The sequence below is a fragment of the Gallus gallus genome, chromosome 15, assembly GCF_016699485.2.
Source record: "Gallus gallus isolate bGalGal1 chromosome 15, bGalGal1.mat.broiler.GRCg7b, whole genome shotgun sequence".
Classification (NCBI taxonomy): domain Eukaryota; kingdom Metazoa; phylum Chordata; class Aves; order Galliformes; family Phasianidae; genus Gallus; species Gallus gallus.
The window spans coordinates 3,114,635-3,129,849 of NC_052546.1; the positions used below are offsets into that span (position 1 = coordinate 3,114,635).

The 15,215-nt window shown below is 39.9% G+C and overlaps 1 protein-coding gene and 1 long non-coding RNA gene across 9 annotated transcripts in view; one reads left to right on the forward strand and one right to left on the reverse strand.

Moving 5' to 3' along the window:
- Positions 1-15,215, forward strand: part of LOC121106882 — a 361,649-nt gene that overhangs the window by 266,924 nt on the left and 79,510 nt on the right. For all 6 annotated transcript variants that reach the window (XR_006931549.1, XR_006931550.1, XR_006931548.1 and 3 more), the window contains one exon: positions 2,415-2,536. This is a non-coding gene — a long non-coding RNA (uncharacterized LOC121106882). The remainder of the gene's footprint in view (positions 1-2,414; positions 2,537-15,215) is intronic.
- ADGRD1 (adhesion G protein-coupled receptor D1) overlaps positions 1-15,215 on the reverse strand; it is a 122,422-nt gene that overhangs the window by 37,594 nt on the left and 69,613 nt on the right. For all 3 annotated transcript variants that reach the window (XM_415094.8, XM_025155657.3, XM_046901245.1), the window contains 2 exons: positions 5,165-5,268; positions 2,407-2,518 (listed from right to left, as the gene is read on the reverse strand). In XM_415094.8, coding sequence (XP_415094.5) covers positions 2,407-2,518; positions 5,165-5,268 — 216 coding nt within the window. The remainder of the gene's footprint in view (positions 1-2,406; positions 2,519-5,164; positions 5,269-15,215) is intronic.

The following is a 15,215-nucleotide window of genomic DNA, read 5'->3' on the forward strand; positions in this document are numbered from 1 at the left end:
TAAAAGGAAAATTGCTGTAGTATAAATTGCAATTAGATAATACATCTGAAACTACTAGGGAAATACTGTATGCTATATCTGGAATCAGAAACTAAATATCAGTAGCGTAGGAGACAGAAAAATGATGATGAAGTCATACAAGAAACTGATTCCAGCTCATGGCCTGTTTATATGGTACCATTCCTTATTGCACTGTATTTCTTCAAGCAAACTGGTACCACTTGTCCTCTCAAGCAGGGCACTTATAAACTGTTTAGCACTAAATATACCCATCTTTGACAGATGCAGAAGATTAAGTTCACCTCCCAGTGTACATATTGCCTCTCTCTTTTTGTAAACTACCATTTAGCAGTCCGATTACAGCAGCAATTAAAGGTATTAAAACTGATGCCCAAGCTGGTGAGAATGCAGAAGGTAAAGATGCAAGACTAATAACAGGATGAATCACAACACCTCTGATCCCTAGAGGTTATAACAATAAAAATAAAAGCGCAGCTGATACATACTTGGTGCTTTTCAGCTTCAAGATCTTTACAGAATTGCACCCTACAATTATTGTTGTTACAGTTATTGCTGAAATATCCAGGGATTCTGTGAAACGTTTCACATCTGAAAGCCTAGTGCACGAAAAAAGGGCTTGCTTTCTGTGAGCTGTGGTTTTCAAAAAGAAATCTTCACACTTGTAAACATGGTGGACATTTCAATCTCAGATGTAACCAACTATGGAAGAGATCATTGCCTGAGATAGATGGATAGCTGGACAGATGGATCAGTGGATGGGTAGATAGATAGGTAGAAAGACAGATGGATAGATCCTTTGCTGCTCTCCGCTGTCTCTATTACATTTTCCATCTAAATCATTCGTTATTATTTTCTCCCTTGCACACTGTCTTACTCAGGACCTACCAACAAAAGGGTATGAACTTAGATTCACAAGTTGTTTTTAGATCCTCAGGAAGTAATAGCCCATGTAAAATCAGACATTATTGTTATTTATAAGCTTAAGAGAAGCTCAAGGAATTCAATTTGAGTTGAATATACAATTAAGTCATTTTTGTATTGGCAAAATTAAAAGTATGCAGACCTCATAATTACTTGAACTGGGAAAAAAAAATATTAATAGAAACTTTTGGAGCAATGGCTGACCACAATAGCAACCCATTACAAGTTTTGCCAGTTATAAAAATGGAGCACACTGGAGGGTTCTTTTAAAATCAGGTTTTGTTTCTGCTTTTTTCAGGTGGGAAATTACATTAACAGATCTTATGTTTTTATGGTTTTCTTTAAACACTACCATGGAAAGAAATTATTTTCACTGTTGTGTTATACAGTTAACTTGACATATTCATCTTAATTGAGCCTAATGTTTGAGATGCCTGTTTTTGATGGTTTAGATCCTGGTATTCTGTATAAGGAATTCCCATCTATAATGGCAGATCTATAAATCAATCCATAATTTCAAGATCAGTTCTACAGGATCAAGCAGAAAAAGCCTATAATTACTTAAAGTTGAAGTACCAGATTAGCCATATGAACACATCTGTCATGTGCTTATGCAGTTGCGATAGACGTTTAGAGAAGTGTATACATGCTTTATAATGCGGAAGATCCTCAATTTAACTCATACTGATACCTAGAGGCAGTGTTTTCTGCCACCTCTGGCTAAATAAGCAATGCTTTCTGTACCTCTCTCATGGATTACGACTCAGCTCAACCAAACATGAATTATATTTTAAAAACGTAGAATTTCCAGAGTAGAGATAATGAACAGTAAATCTGCTGTTCAGAAGAGCTGAATGTTCTACCACACAACTAAAATTCATGAACAGAAAACAGACCTGCTGTTGTGCTGCCCATGAGAGCAGAGGAAATCGTGATAGCGCCACCAAGAAGCTCATTAACTTTGAGCAAGAATGACTTTTTTGACGTGAAAAGAAGCCAAGCATACATAGCAGAAAATGGAGAATACATTAAGCAAACAAGCAAATAAACAAAACACCTAACAGAAATATAAATACTACCCTACCTAAAAGCAAAATTCATACAAAATTTTCCAATACAGAATTCATACAGTTTTCAGTAGAGGAAATGGATGAGAGCACACATAAATCTTGTCAGGCAAAAGTCAGTTGATCCATTTGAACATGCAGCTGGAACTTCCTCATTCCTATAGTGACGGTACCATTTGTTGGGCTCATGTTCCCTTCTGTTCCACAAACAGTCAAACATGGACAGATACTATGATAATGCTATTTGAATTCACAGAAGGCTTTATCCAGTATTGTGGGATGGCATGTTTTGCTTGGCATGTTAAAAATAGGGGATCTCACACCCAATAGACATTGTATGTAGCATTCATACCATGCAGAAGCCTTCCAAAAAATGCCATTTCTCTGTTTCACTTACCGTTCCAGGACTGAACTGAAAACTGGTGACAAGCAGGATCTGAGCTACCAAGACAGCAAAGGACAGGTTGGCGTGGATATGATAGCGTTGGTTGCGGATGGTGCTCACAGACCTGGCAGAAGACAGAAAGGTATGTGAACAAAACAGTATTCTGAGATGCATGAACATACTTATGACTCATCAGAAATGCTTCCGATTGGCTTTTGGTTACTTGTTCTGGTGGAGTGTCTGTTGAGCACTTCTTCCACCAGGTCTGAGTGGTACCTAACTGGTTCCTGTATATTCTGCCACCATCCCAAAGGCAGTAGAAGTCTGATTTGCACATTAACTAGCTCTGCTAATGAGTTCTGACTGAAGAGTTTGATTCTAAATGGTGCTGAGCTGTCAAAGAAATCAGATCTGTGCCTCACAGAAAGCATTCAGCAGTTTATACCACATAGCCCACACCCTGGCACTAAGTTTCTGTTTTTATTTTGTCTATATTTGCCTGTATTAGAAATAAGTAATTAGAAAACCTCCAGGTACAATTCTGAGTTTACCACTATCAGCTTTTTAGCACAGAACTATGGCTTCATACACGTATGGATGGTGCCTATCTTGACAGTGCACTGAATGTGATTACAACATTATTTGAACCTCTCTTTCTTGTCCTTGCAAAAACTGGCTGGAAATCTGACAAGAATATGTTTTCCTGGAAGTATTCTGACCTTTCGCTTCTGTAATCATCCAGAAACAGGAAGTAGAAAACAAACAAAAACATTTATCCGAACATTTCAGGCCTTTTGCATAAAGAAAAGAGCAGTTGTAGTGAGAAGCTTTCTTGTTCAACATACTGCCTGCCAGCTCCTTCAGTATCAGGAGACCTGGACCATTTGGCTGCATGAATGGCTCAGCTTCCTTTGCACAACAGTATGCACTCCCATCTTTTATTATGCTGCATTGTGATGACTTTTGTAACATCTGGTGCACATTGTGCATGTCCCCTTCAGCAGAGTGGCATAGGCTCAGCAATGCAGCTGATGGCTAGCTATTAGCCCTGTATTTCCAGCACTGTTTCAGCCACTGTTCTGTTAGAAAGGAATGAAGACAGAGACAAAAAGAAATATTGATGCCCTAAAAGTAATTCCGAAAGAAAGGTAGTGCTGCTTGGTACCAACGGCTTTCTAATAAGGAAATTCATGCAGTCACACAGTGGAACATCATTCCCCAGAAGGCAGTCAGGACGACCCTCCTGGGAAGCAGCCGTCCTTGCCAGTACACAGAGTAGCAAAGTACTTGCCAGATTCCTCTCCACTTACCTCATGATCATCTAACACTACATAACACTACATTGCAAAATTTCATTTCAGCTGTCTAATGTGGCCCCGCTCTCCAGTGAAAGCCTAATCAAATTATTTTTAATTGGCAGTTTGAATGATTCTGTATGTAGGTGGGGTGCTTAACACTGTGATAGTCAGCTGGGTCCAAGCTCTCTTTCCAAGTATGCTCAAGGAGTTTTTAGCCCAGCTGCAGCAGTACCAGCTCCTTTTGCTAATTTTCCTTTCTAAACACTAATATCCAGTTCTACACTCAGACAAAAAATGGAGCAGATCATTCCCCTTTGCCTATATGTGCTAATAGCACAGTGCCAAATAGGCAGACATTGGACGTGTTTAGGGTGGATTTTGCCACACATTACACGCCCACTCCAAGTATGACCAACACATATCTTGAGACTTGGAAGTCACATGGTTTTTGGAACAAACAAACATTGCAGTCAGTTTACTGTGTTTAGCAAGCCCTTTTTCCTAGAAACTGGCCTCTCAGCATGGTTTGGTGCTTAACAAGCAAGGAGACAAGAATCACATTCCTTGCCATGATCCCAATCTGCTGCACAACCTTGGATGAGTTACTTCACCCCTCATTAGGTTTTCTATTATTTGTTTAGACAGAAAGTTCTATGAAAGCTTTTTTCCAGAAATGTTTGTATCGAGCCTAGCTGGGCCTCAAACTCAGTTCTCAGTACTAGAACATAAATAGGCAAAAAGGCCCTAAAGTGCCCATGGCAAAAAACTTCACCGTGCAGAAAGCCCTCTGCACTGAAAGGGGCTGCTGTGCTACAGGTGTAAGGGTGCAGAAATTCAGGGATTTAAACATGAGCCTCAGAGTGAATTTCACACTTCATTCTCCTTAGCAACACGCTAGAAAACCAGCCTAACAGAGAACAGAAAGATACTCAAAATTAAATGTAGGTCATTTGGTCTAATTGTACATAGTATTTAGGAAATAGAAATGAGGCAGCTGACGTTAACTGAGACTTCCTTTCCAGACATACTTAGGCAGTTTATAAATACACAGCATTACAGGCAAGATGGAAAGCAGAAAGTACTGCTTATTTCACTCTAAGCAATCCAGAGATACTTCTGCCGGGGAGATCCTGTGGTCCTTGCTGATCCTGTGCTTGCCTTGAGACAAGTACTCCTACAGCCTCCTTTCAGGATTCCTGAATTATGGCAAAACATGGAAGGCTTAAAAAAAATCTAAAAATCTCTCATAGCATGAAAATAGGTTGGGATACGGACCACTATTTTAGGAATTTAATTTAGAAATAACCAACCAGTACAAATATATGTGCAGAATCTAATTAAGGGTGGTTGAAAAATTGGTAGCCTTTGTTTTATTCTGGGCACCTGAAGGGATCCAAACCAGTCACCTGGAAGGCACTGTTTGGTTTTCTGTACCACAGCAGCTCAGCACATATTCAGTTAAATTCACTCACGACAATACAGCAAATGTGACCAGCGTGATCGTCAAGCAGAAGATGGACAGAGCACAGCCAATGTAAGTGATGGAGGAGAGGGCCACCTGGTGTTCTCTTGTTAGCTGTACACAAACAAAATAAAAAGAAAACCTATTAGTTGATTTATTACACCACCAAACCACAGGTCAGCCCCCCTGCACGTAGCATTTCCTCTTCCATATACAAACTGATGTTTGTGATCATTCACTGCTGTTTCTAACATGCAAAATGAAGAGCTGTCTCTGAACTGTAGTCGCACAGCCAGGGAATCCACATGCCTGGGGCATTTTGGTTCCTCGTTGTATTTCATAAATCAGTACTTCCTCAAAATAAGTTTGCTTCTCCTCTGCAGTGATAGAAGTAAGCTTGTGATTGGAGCAGCTTATTGGGCTGCACAAACAGTGTCAGCAATGGGATATTTCACAGATTGCAGGGCACTCTGCTAATGCTCTCATGCTGCAATAATTTACATCATTGTGCAAATACCAGAAGTGCTTCACAGCGGTGAGAACTGACAAACCAAGATAACCCATAAATCATGGGCCATTTATAGTCCACTTGTTTTGTTTAATGTATCATGCTTTCAGTGCCTGTTGAAGGAGCTGCACTAAGATCCACAGAATGGAAAACCAGAGAGAAGACGCAGTAAGAGCAGCCAGCATGTAAACCTTTAGGTTCAGCCTCTGTTTTTACCTACAGGCACCTTTTGTAGAAGTAATTCAATTTTTAGACATTTAATCTCTGACTCCACAGTACACAGCACTAGGATCCTTGCTGAAACCTGGATAGATTCAAAGGAAGACCAACATTTTGTTTTCAGCCTCCATGCTAAGTTAATCAGCAAGTATGCCTTAACTTTCCATGCAAGTCCTCATAGAAGAATGACAAAAAAACCACACCTAGCAAAGGGAGCCAGGCAGTATTAGTATATAATAAGTAGAACAGAACTAGGCAGGAAAATTCATTCTCATCTCAGAAGAATTTTCAAACATTTCTCCTGACTTGAATTTGGATAGAGTTGACATTTTCATAAACTGAACATTGGACAAAAAAAAATGCAGTCGATTAGAATTTTTCATTTTGATGTTTGAAACCCTGTGTTCTTATTTCAGTGTCCATTCACTGTAAGTTAAACTCCTAGCTGAAAACTCATTCAAAATATTTATTCATTCTGAAAAATACTGAAAGGAACAATATTTTTTCCATTTTTTTCAACAGAAAATCTGATGAATAAAACGAATCCAACGTCACAGTTTGGAATTTCCATTTTTTCCACACACACACATTATGTTTCCCCACGCAAAGTATTTCATCAAAGATTACTGACCTCATCAGTTCTACTGATAAATTTCCCCCCAAAATTCCTCTTAAAGGAGAAAAATAAATGTTATGTGGCTACAAGGAAAAAAAATCATTTTAGATAAAAGCAAAAATGATGTGCTGTATAGATATGTTTTTCCTGTAATGATCCACCAACAGCATCAGCTCACGTGCAGTAAGTTTCACGGCAGAGCAGATGGTGGCTCTTGGCAATCTGAGGACTATTAAGTGATACAGCAGCAGCACTGAAAGACAACTGTTGCTATGGTGTTACTGCTCCTAGGAAATATGCTCTTCAGTAGTTTTTTTCTCTGTCAGCCAAAGACACATTTCTTGTTCCTGACTTGGACAGCATCAATTACAAAGACAAAAGAGCTCTGTGTGCTGGACTATCTTAAAAGGTCCACATAATTTCTGTGAAACAACTTCTATCTCCCCTCAGAAGCCACATATAGCCATTCTTCACAGATTGTTCCTGAAATAGGAATATCTTGCACGGTAAATTGGGTAGCTTTAAAATGATTTCCTCATCAGGGATATTCACGTCCAAAATGAATGGGCCTTATTCCCTGATTGCTCTGTTACACATCCGTTTCTCTCGCTATGGGTGCTTTGCAGTTCTCCAGAGGGAGGACGGGAGCAGAGGAAGCTTTCCTGGCTTCAAGTCACTCAGGAATCAGAGTTTCTCAGCATTTTAAGGCTTTCTTTCACTCTTTTCTTTCCCAGCATGGGCAGCCAGAAAATACTTTCTCTGGGTTTTAGTCCTGTCTTCCTCCAGAAAACAGTGCAGGGCAAGACAAGGCATGAATCAGCCACTCCCAAGTGGAGCCTGTATGAGTTGGAAATTTCAATTAAAAAGAAATCACTTCTCCATAAATTGTAAATAAGTCATTCTAACCTAAAACAACTTACATAGGTCACTGCATCTGTGAACTGGAGATTGCTCTTTTCTCTGGTAAACAAAATCTGACAGTGCTCTAAGAGTGACACTCTAAAATCAATACCCACATCTGTCTGGTAGCAACTACTGCAAAAGCAACATCACTGAAGTTCACTTTCTCATCTTGCATAGTATGAGGGACATGTTGTTTGTAAAGAAAAAGGTAGAGCCCTGTAAGAGCTGTTCTCAAATCGAAGAGCCAGGGCGGAGTTGTGCAAGGGTCCCTGCTCACATTGGCTGCAGCCACCGCAGCCAACACCTTTGGTGGATGATATAAATTGTGAAGAAAGGATACAGCATGAAGAGGCCTGGAATGACTTCCAGAGTGTGCAGCCTCATTTCTGCAGACAGGTATATGGTGTGGGAGAGAAGAGAGTCTGTGTTTAAAATATCAGGTCTCTACTAACTTCTCACAACCCAGCTATTACAGCACAGCTAGACAGTGTGTGTTTATGTTCATTGTAAGGGATAATAAGCATGCAGTTTTTTAGAAATACCTGTACTGTCAAAGCATTGTGTATCATCAGTTCAGCAACAATTTCCTATCAGTCCCAATGCTCTGATGTGAGCTAATTTCATCTTACCTCAGCTAGTCTTTCTGCAGTTTTTCAGACTTAATGCATGACATGGAATACAAAACACTAATTTGGTATGATTGTATAGTCAGCACAAAAATGCTAATCACGCTGTAATGCTATTACTAAAGAAAATAGCATTAAAAAGTAGCAAATAAACCATTGAGCAATCTGTGAAGTAGTCCCATGGGCATGATTCTCACACTTGTCCCAATCTACATCAAATTATTCTTTGCTTCTAAAAGAATTTGCTTCTTTGAGTGTATAAGGTCATCTTCTGAAGTCTACAGCAAGCTGAACGCTAGGAAACAAGTTCATGCAGTCATGAGTGTTAGCAAGCACGAACAGCATTAAAAAAAACAGATGTTTCTCAGTTGCAGCTTTGAGAAACAGTTACATCAGAAATTCATACTCCATATAATCCCCACACCCTTTTTAGCTTAGCCTGTGACAGCCTTCACCTTGCAAGTGTCACTAATAATGTGAGCAGAGATCTGGCAGTTTCAGCAGTTACACACATCTGAAATATTATAGACTATTGTCTTACCCTACTTCTACCTCATAAAAGAAGTCAGTACATTGCTTGACAACTTCATTTTGGAAACTCACAGGCAACCGGATGGCCTGAGAAACAATCCTGGAAAGACTACAGTTCAGACTCCAAATAGATATTTTTCTTTTATGATGTTGTTAATAATGAGAAAACGAGTGACACCTAACTCCTCAGCTTAAAAATAACTGCACAGGAAGATGAAAATATATTATGATAATGGGATGGTACTTTTCATCACCAGAGTGTCTGGAAAAGGTCAGTTGCGGCTGGATATCTTGTTCAGTAGGTTATACACTAAAATTTGTTTTGTCTGTATATAGATCAGAAAACCTACTTCTTTATGTAATATTAACAAGCAACCACAAACACCACAAAGCACAACAATCTGTCAAAAGGCTAAATGTGCTATAGAGAAACAAATTATCAACAGATCAGATCAGAGCATCTGTCAGGGCAGCTCAGGGCTCTCTCTGCTCAGCATCTCCTTCCAAGTGTTCCTTTGTTTCCTGTGAAATCTGTACTCCTGTTCCTGTTTTTCACTCTTCATCCGTCAGTCAGTTGATCCCCATTTCTCCTTTGCAGGAGGTGCACCAGAAAGTGCACTTTTAACTTCGTCTAGAGAAAGGATATTTTTTGGGAAATACTGATCTATGCTTTTATTTTTTACATACTGCATAATACCCCTCCATGTCTGCCTTTAGAGACAGCACATCACACACAGGCTGAGTTCAGCAACCTAAAACAAGGTTTGATACAGCTGAAAAGGTTTGTCTGTATACCAAATTATGACTTACGACTTTCCAGTTTAGCCACAAAAAGGTTATTTTATTTTCTAATCCTCTGTTATGAAAAGCAATTCATCTTCTTCCAAAAAACAGCAAGTTTTGAACCAAAAAGAAGTTTTACAGCCTTAGGAAATGGAGCCTGCAATCTAAGGACTGTATCATACCCACAATTCGTATTTTAGAGTATTAATTACTGGTATAGCACAGAATATGATGTGTTTATATACTATAAACATTTTATAAAACCAAATTTATTTGTTTACTGGTGGAAATGTAAGGCATGAACAGTGTACTTTGCCGTAAGTCTTAGCATAAGACCAATTGATACTTTCCCATTCCTCTTGGTCAGCTTTCCATGTCAAAGAAGCATTACTATCATGAAGTAACTTGCAATAATGTATGGTTTTTGCACTGTTTACTAAAACAGCTGAGATCTGCCAAGAGATATCAGCTGCTGGCCTGGGCTGAAATCTTCTCTGTAATCCTTTTGCAAGGCTTGAAATGATTTCTGATGAGACATTTCTTGGGAGGAAGGAATGGAGGGGAGGTAGGGGTGAAAAATTAAGGTTTAGCCAACCCTCTTGAAGCTGCACCTTTAAAATGCAATCTGAATCCAATTAGGAAAAGGATGAATAATTAACTTTGGCAGCCTGAGTGTTTCAGAGACATTAAAACGCTGGCCTTGGCTGATGAAGCTAATGGTTTTAATTGCCTCCAGAAAGGCTGCTGAAATTCAATTTCAGCCCAGTGAGGCCTTTATTTATATATTAAATAATAATAACAATACAAATCACTGTTTTCCTTCAGCTTGCCAAGCACTTTGTTATGTACATAACATTACGGTTTGTTTTGTTTCAAATTAACATCTGTGTTTGGCTCAGGAGGCTCCGGCTGCTCCCTGAGCCCACAGGCACCGCTCTGGTGGGGCCACACCTATGGGGGCTGCACAGTCATTACTCACATTGAAAAGGTCCAACTTGATTCAGGGACTTCTGTCAAGCCACAGTGTATCAAATACCACAGGAAAAAAGCCCTCCCAGGGTCAGTCTCTGCACTGTAATCATCTTTATCAGACATTTCCAGCAGAACAGCTTTTGAATTCCCATTCTCTATTAACTCCACATCTCCTAGTGATCAGCAGCGAAGTGCTACAAAGGGGACTTTTCAGGCTTTGAAGGAACATTTTTCTCCAGCCAGCCCAGCCTTGTGGCTGCTTATTTAAAACTTTTCACTCTGACATCTAAAATTTGGAATTTTCCAAATATCTCCACTGAGGTGTTAATTGGTATTTTTTAAAGCCCACATAGACTTTTAAAGTACTTCTGGGCAAGATGTCATCAAACAGTGGGTAATTGGCTCATTACAAATCTCACCCAGCAAGATATTTGTTCAAATGAAGCCTGAAGGAAGCATGGTGGGGAGGAAGGATTCGAGTTGTGTAGTTTGGAGATCAGAAAAGCAGATATCTGTGAGTCCTTCCCCAAGTCTGTGTTTGTGTAACAAAAAGCAGTGTGCTTTTCTGCCTTCTTTCCTGGGCTAAGACTTTCAGTGGTCATAGAAAAATGGTTAAATGTTATACTTACAGCAGATCACCCTATGTGAATCTGAAGGAGTAACTTTTGCCCATGCACCTCAGATTTATACATCTGTTCTCTGCTTTCTGTTCCAAGAGCAGACTCATCCTGTTCTCCAATTAACAGGCAAACCAAAGCCATGAGAGAGGCTTATGAGAAGAAAAACCAGTGTGGGTCCAGCAGCTCTAGGAGGCCAAGAAATGATGGCCTCTTGCCAAACCAAGTCCGAGATCTTTCAGAGCAGTTTAGGATAATTAAATACCCAGAGTCCAGCACAATTCAATGAAAATGAGTATATCCACTCCCCTGTCCCAGTCGTGGGCTCTGATTCAGAAATGCCTGTTTCAATTCGGGGCTGCAGCAGCTGTGGAGGCCCCAGGTGCCCCAAGCTCCCCTGGCAGCATGCTTTGGGGGGGAAATGGCACCCATAGGTCGGCACTGAGGCACTGACCTTGAGAGCACGGGAGGACTGAGTTCAGTGATGTTCAGCAGAAAACAGTGATGTGTAAAGGTGTGGTGTTGTAATATTGTTATACCACATGGGGAAATCCTTTAGTCAGCAAGAATTTCTAACTGCCAAACTGCTTGGTGCTTTCATTTCCGACCTCGGAAGAAAGTCTATGCTATTTTGTTAAGTATTCTGATTACAAAAGAGTCTTATTTCATGCTCCTCAAACAAAAGAGCTGTTTGACCATTAAAACATTCTTAAATATTTGTGTTTCTCCAAAACAGAAAGAAATTTTTTGTTCTTTTCTGCTCAGTGAAATTCAGTAATTGCCAAACAATTCTCCAAGGGATGTCAAGGGTTTAGTGTTCTGCAGCATTAGTCCAACTTTTTCCATGTAATTCTATGGGATTAAGGGCAGACCAAGAGAGTCTCCTATTTCCTCCTATCAAAATTAACAGAGCTGTGCTGGCAGAGGAATAAAGGAGAAGAATGAACAATGGCTCTGAGTTAAAAACCAAGATCAGTGCTCCGTTTTCAGGAAAGATGAGCATGGGTGTAACACACACAAAGAAATACAATGCAAAGTCACACTGTGAGCACATCAGAGAGATCCTCCATGGGGGCAACACTGACAGCAATAAAATGGAGGGGGAAGTGGAGGGAGTGAGAAAGAGCAAAGAGGAAAGCTTACAAAGCAATGCGAGCATAAACACAGGCTGATTTATCTGTGTTCATGTGTGGGTAAAGGCTGTCTAAACTGTCTGTGGAGATCTCTTCAGTTAAATAAACTGTCAACGGTAATAAACAGGGACAAAACATTGCAATGCCTATCCAATTTTTAAATATGCAACACAAAAGAAAAATTACTGGACTAAGGCACTATTCTTTTTTATGTTCTCAACAATGAAAAACATGCTGAGAAAAGTAATTATGTTAAAATAACAAAACAGCAACAAACCATGTTGCTTCCATTCCATCATCCCATTAGAGTACACAGTCTGAACCTCAGCAGTCTGAAAAATTTAGGAACACAAGTTATCATTTCAGACTGCTGTTTTAATGTCCTCTGAGTGCAATACTTGATTAATAGCTGGAATATTTGATTTAGGAAAGTATTGCACCAATCTCACAAATTATACACTTCGCCCAATTTTTTTTAAGCATTTGACAGTGTTAGGATGTTTTCAAACAGTCTTTATAAACATGAATACATGCACTTTGTTCTTTCTCAGTCAGGCATACGTTATCAAAAAATGCTCATAAAATCAGCTACAGCAGCTATAGCCCCAAGAAAAATAATAGGATTTCTTTTCTTTTGTAAATAAAAGCCCACACCCAAATCCCCAAGCTTCTGAAAAACCCCTAATATACTATGGCTTGTCTATAGATCTGGCTGCAAGATCTAGAAGTTTTAAATGTTTTCCTCTTCATAAACTCTTCTCTGCTTTCAAGCCCATTGGTGGGCATCATGAACTGTATTGTTTGATCTTCACTTCTGATTTGTGGAGCAAGATCTCCAAATGGGATGAAATACAGTCCTTTCTAGTTTAAAAATGCAGACTGTGTCTAATTAGATGAAACCACTACTCTGTTGTAAATGTCCATCCACTTGTCAAGCAGTCATTTTTAAAACCTCAGTAGAAATAAGAAAGAGTAAAGCCCCTCAGGTAAAACCAACCTAAAAGAATGGTCTATTACTGCTGTGTCCTGTAGTGGTCGCTTAGTGGAGAGGTACCCAAACTTCACGCTCTATTTTTGACTTGGGGACAGTGATTTCTCCTTTCTAAGGCTTTGGAACTCTAGGCCCCAGGTGTTCACCATGCTTTTGCTGCTGAGATGACATTTATGTGGCAGATGGTACAAATAGCCTGGCATGCCTTGTAGTCGTTGGATCACTATAAAAATAAAATCTGCCAGATGGCTGGCATGTTTGCTGGCAGTAGCACAGGACCCCACGGACTGATGAGAGGAAGTAACGCTGCCCAAAGAGAAATAATGGCATTTGACTTTTCTTTGGAGTGCTTTTGAAATGTGGCTTGTTCCATGTTGGATTTGACTCCTGCTGGCTGGGAAGCACTTTGTGACGTTCCTCTTCCTGACTCCACCAGAGGAACATCACCCACTTCTCTCCTCCTGATGTCAGCTGTCCTTCCCAATCCAGGCGTGGGCATGTTCCTCTCCAGCAGGAGGTACTATTTGTTTCAGGTTGAGATCTACCCAGGCCCTGTGCAAGTGGTGGATGCTTAACTGAGGGAACATTTCGTCTGCTGTCCTATGCAGGTTCTAATCTGCTGTACAATGAGGGCTATAGTACTTTGAGAAAACCACCAAAATATCACTCCGGGTGCTCTCCACTTGGAATTTTTCCAAAAGAAGCAAACATATATCAGTTTAGATGTATCAAACTAAATGGCTTATTTATTTTTCCTACCGCAGCTATATTAATGCACCTTTGTCTCCCAAATCGTAGCACTGCAGGGCAGCTGGCAGTACAGATTTGCTCTGACAGCAGGAAGCACAGAGTGAGGTGAAAGATAGAACACAGTTCTGCAGATCAAGAAAGGACAAAGACAGGCATGAACTCCTGAGAGTGCAATTTTAGCAAGGATTTGCTACCTGGGACTTTTTTGCTTTTTCTCAGTTCCCCCATCAGAAAGAGGAGCATAAACTAATTGGTTAATATCTGCACAACTGCTCTGAGCATCCCACTCATGCTCAGAAGCACCCAGTGCTGCTTCTGTGAAGTTCTCAATCTTACTACATTGCCCAGAGTTGTGAAAAGGCTTCTCAATAGTTTCCAAGTTCTGATGGTATCCTGGCCTTAATTACGTCTGTGCAACCTCAGAAAAGCAATCAAGGGCTGAACGTGTTCCTTCAGGAACATTCTGCTCATCTTTTGTCACATTTTATCTTGGATTTGCTTATTTATTTAAACAATTTGATTGCCACAAATCTCCAAAGCTCCATGCAAATGTTATTATTTCCCAAGTTAAAACCAACACAATACATGAATCTCGGTAAGCAAGTCTAATTCTGGGCCAACCATAACAACAGAGTGCTGAAGACGGGGATAATTTCAGCACTCCACGTGGCCAGTTCATCGGCAGGCTAACAGGTCAGTGCCAGCCTGACATCTGAGTGCCACATGTTTGTAAGTTTTTCCAGTACTTTTGTTCATTCCTGAAATAAACTTGTTACAACTGCGACTCTCCTTCATGGCTGAAAGCAGCTAACTGCAGGCATGGATCTCAGGCTCGTCAGCAGTATTGCTAGTACTGTTCTTCCACAGTCATGTCAGCTTTAGTGCATTCAAGTTGTTGCTGAAACTAATGTGAAATTTGAAGTAGTGTTCAACTACACTTGTAATCCAAGCTCAGTTTCAGCTAATTCACAGCATTCAAATAAGTTCTTCTCCACACACTGTTGTATAGTGCACCGATATAAAAGTGGAGGTTAATTGTCTCACACTGAAGTTAGCATTCCAGAATGTAAAGCTTTCTTCTATGCATTCTCAATTTCTTTCTCTGAAATATTGGGATAAAAATGCTCTTATGTCTCAGAGCTTCTACCCACCTACTTTCTTGTATTTCTGCTTAAATTAGGCCCACCTGACAGTCTGCCTCATAATTGCCTAACAATGTCAGCATTCCTTGTCTCAATATATTTCAAGTTTTCAAGAGAAAGCACTACCAGATGCCAGACATCGTACAACTCTGTTCATATAAATGTCCCTCTAAAAGAAAATAAAATCCATATGACACACTGTGATTCCTCTCCAAGCCAGATGCATAAAATATTTACGTATATCTTTTTCTTGTAATAAAATTGCAATGA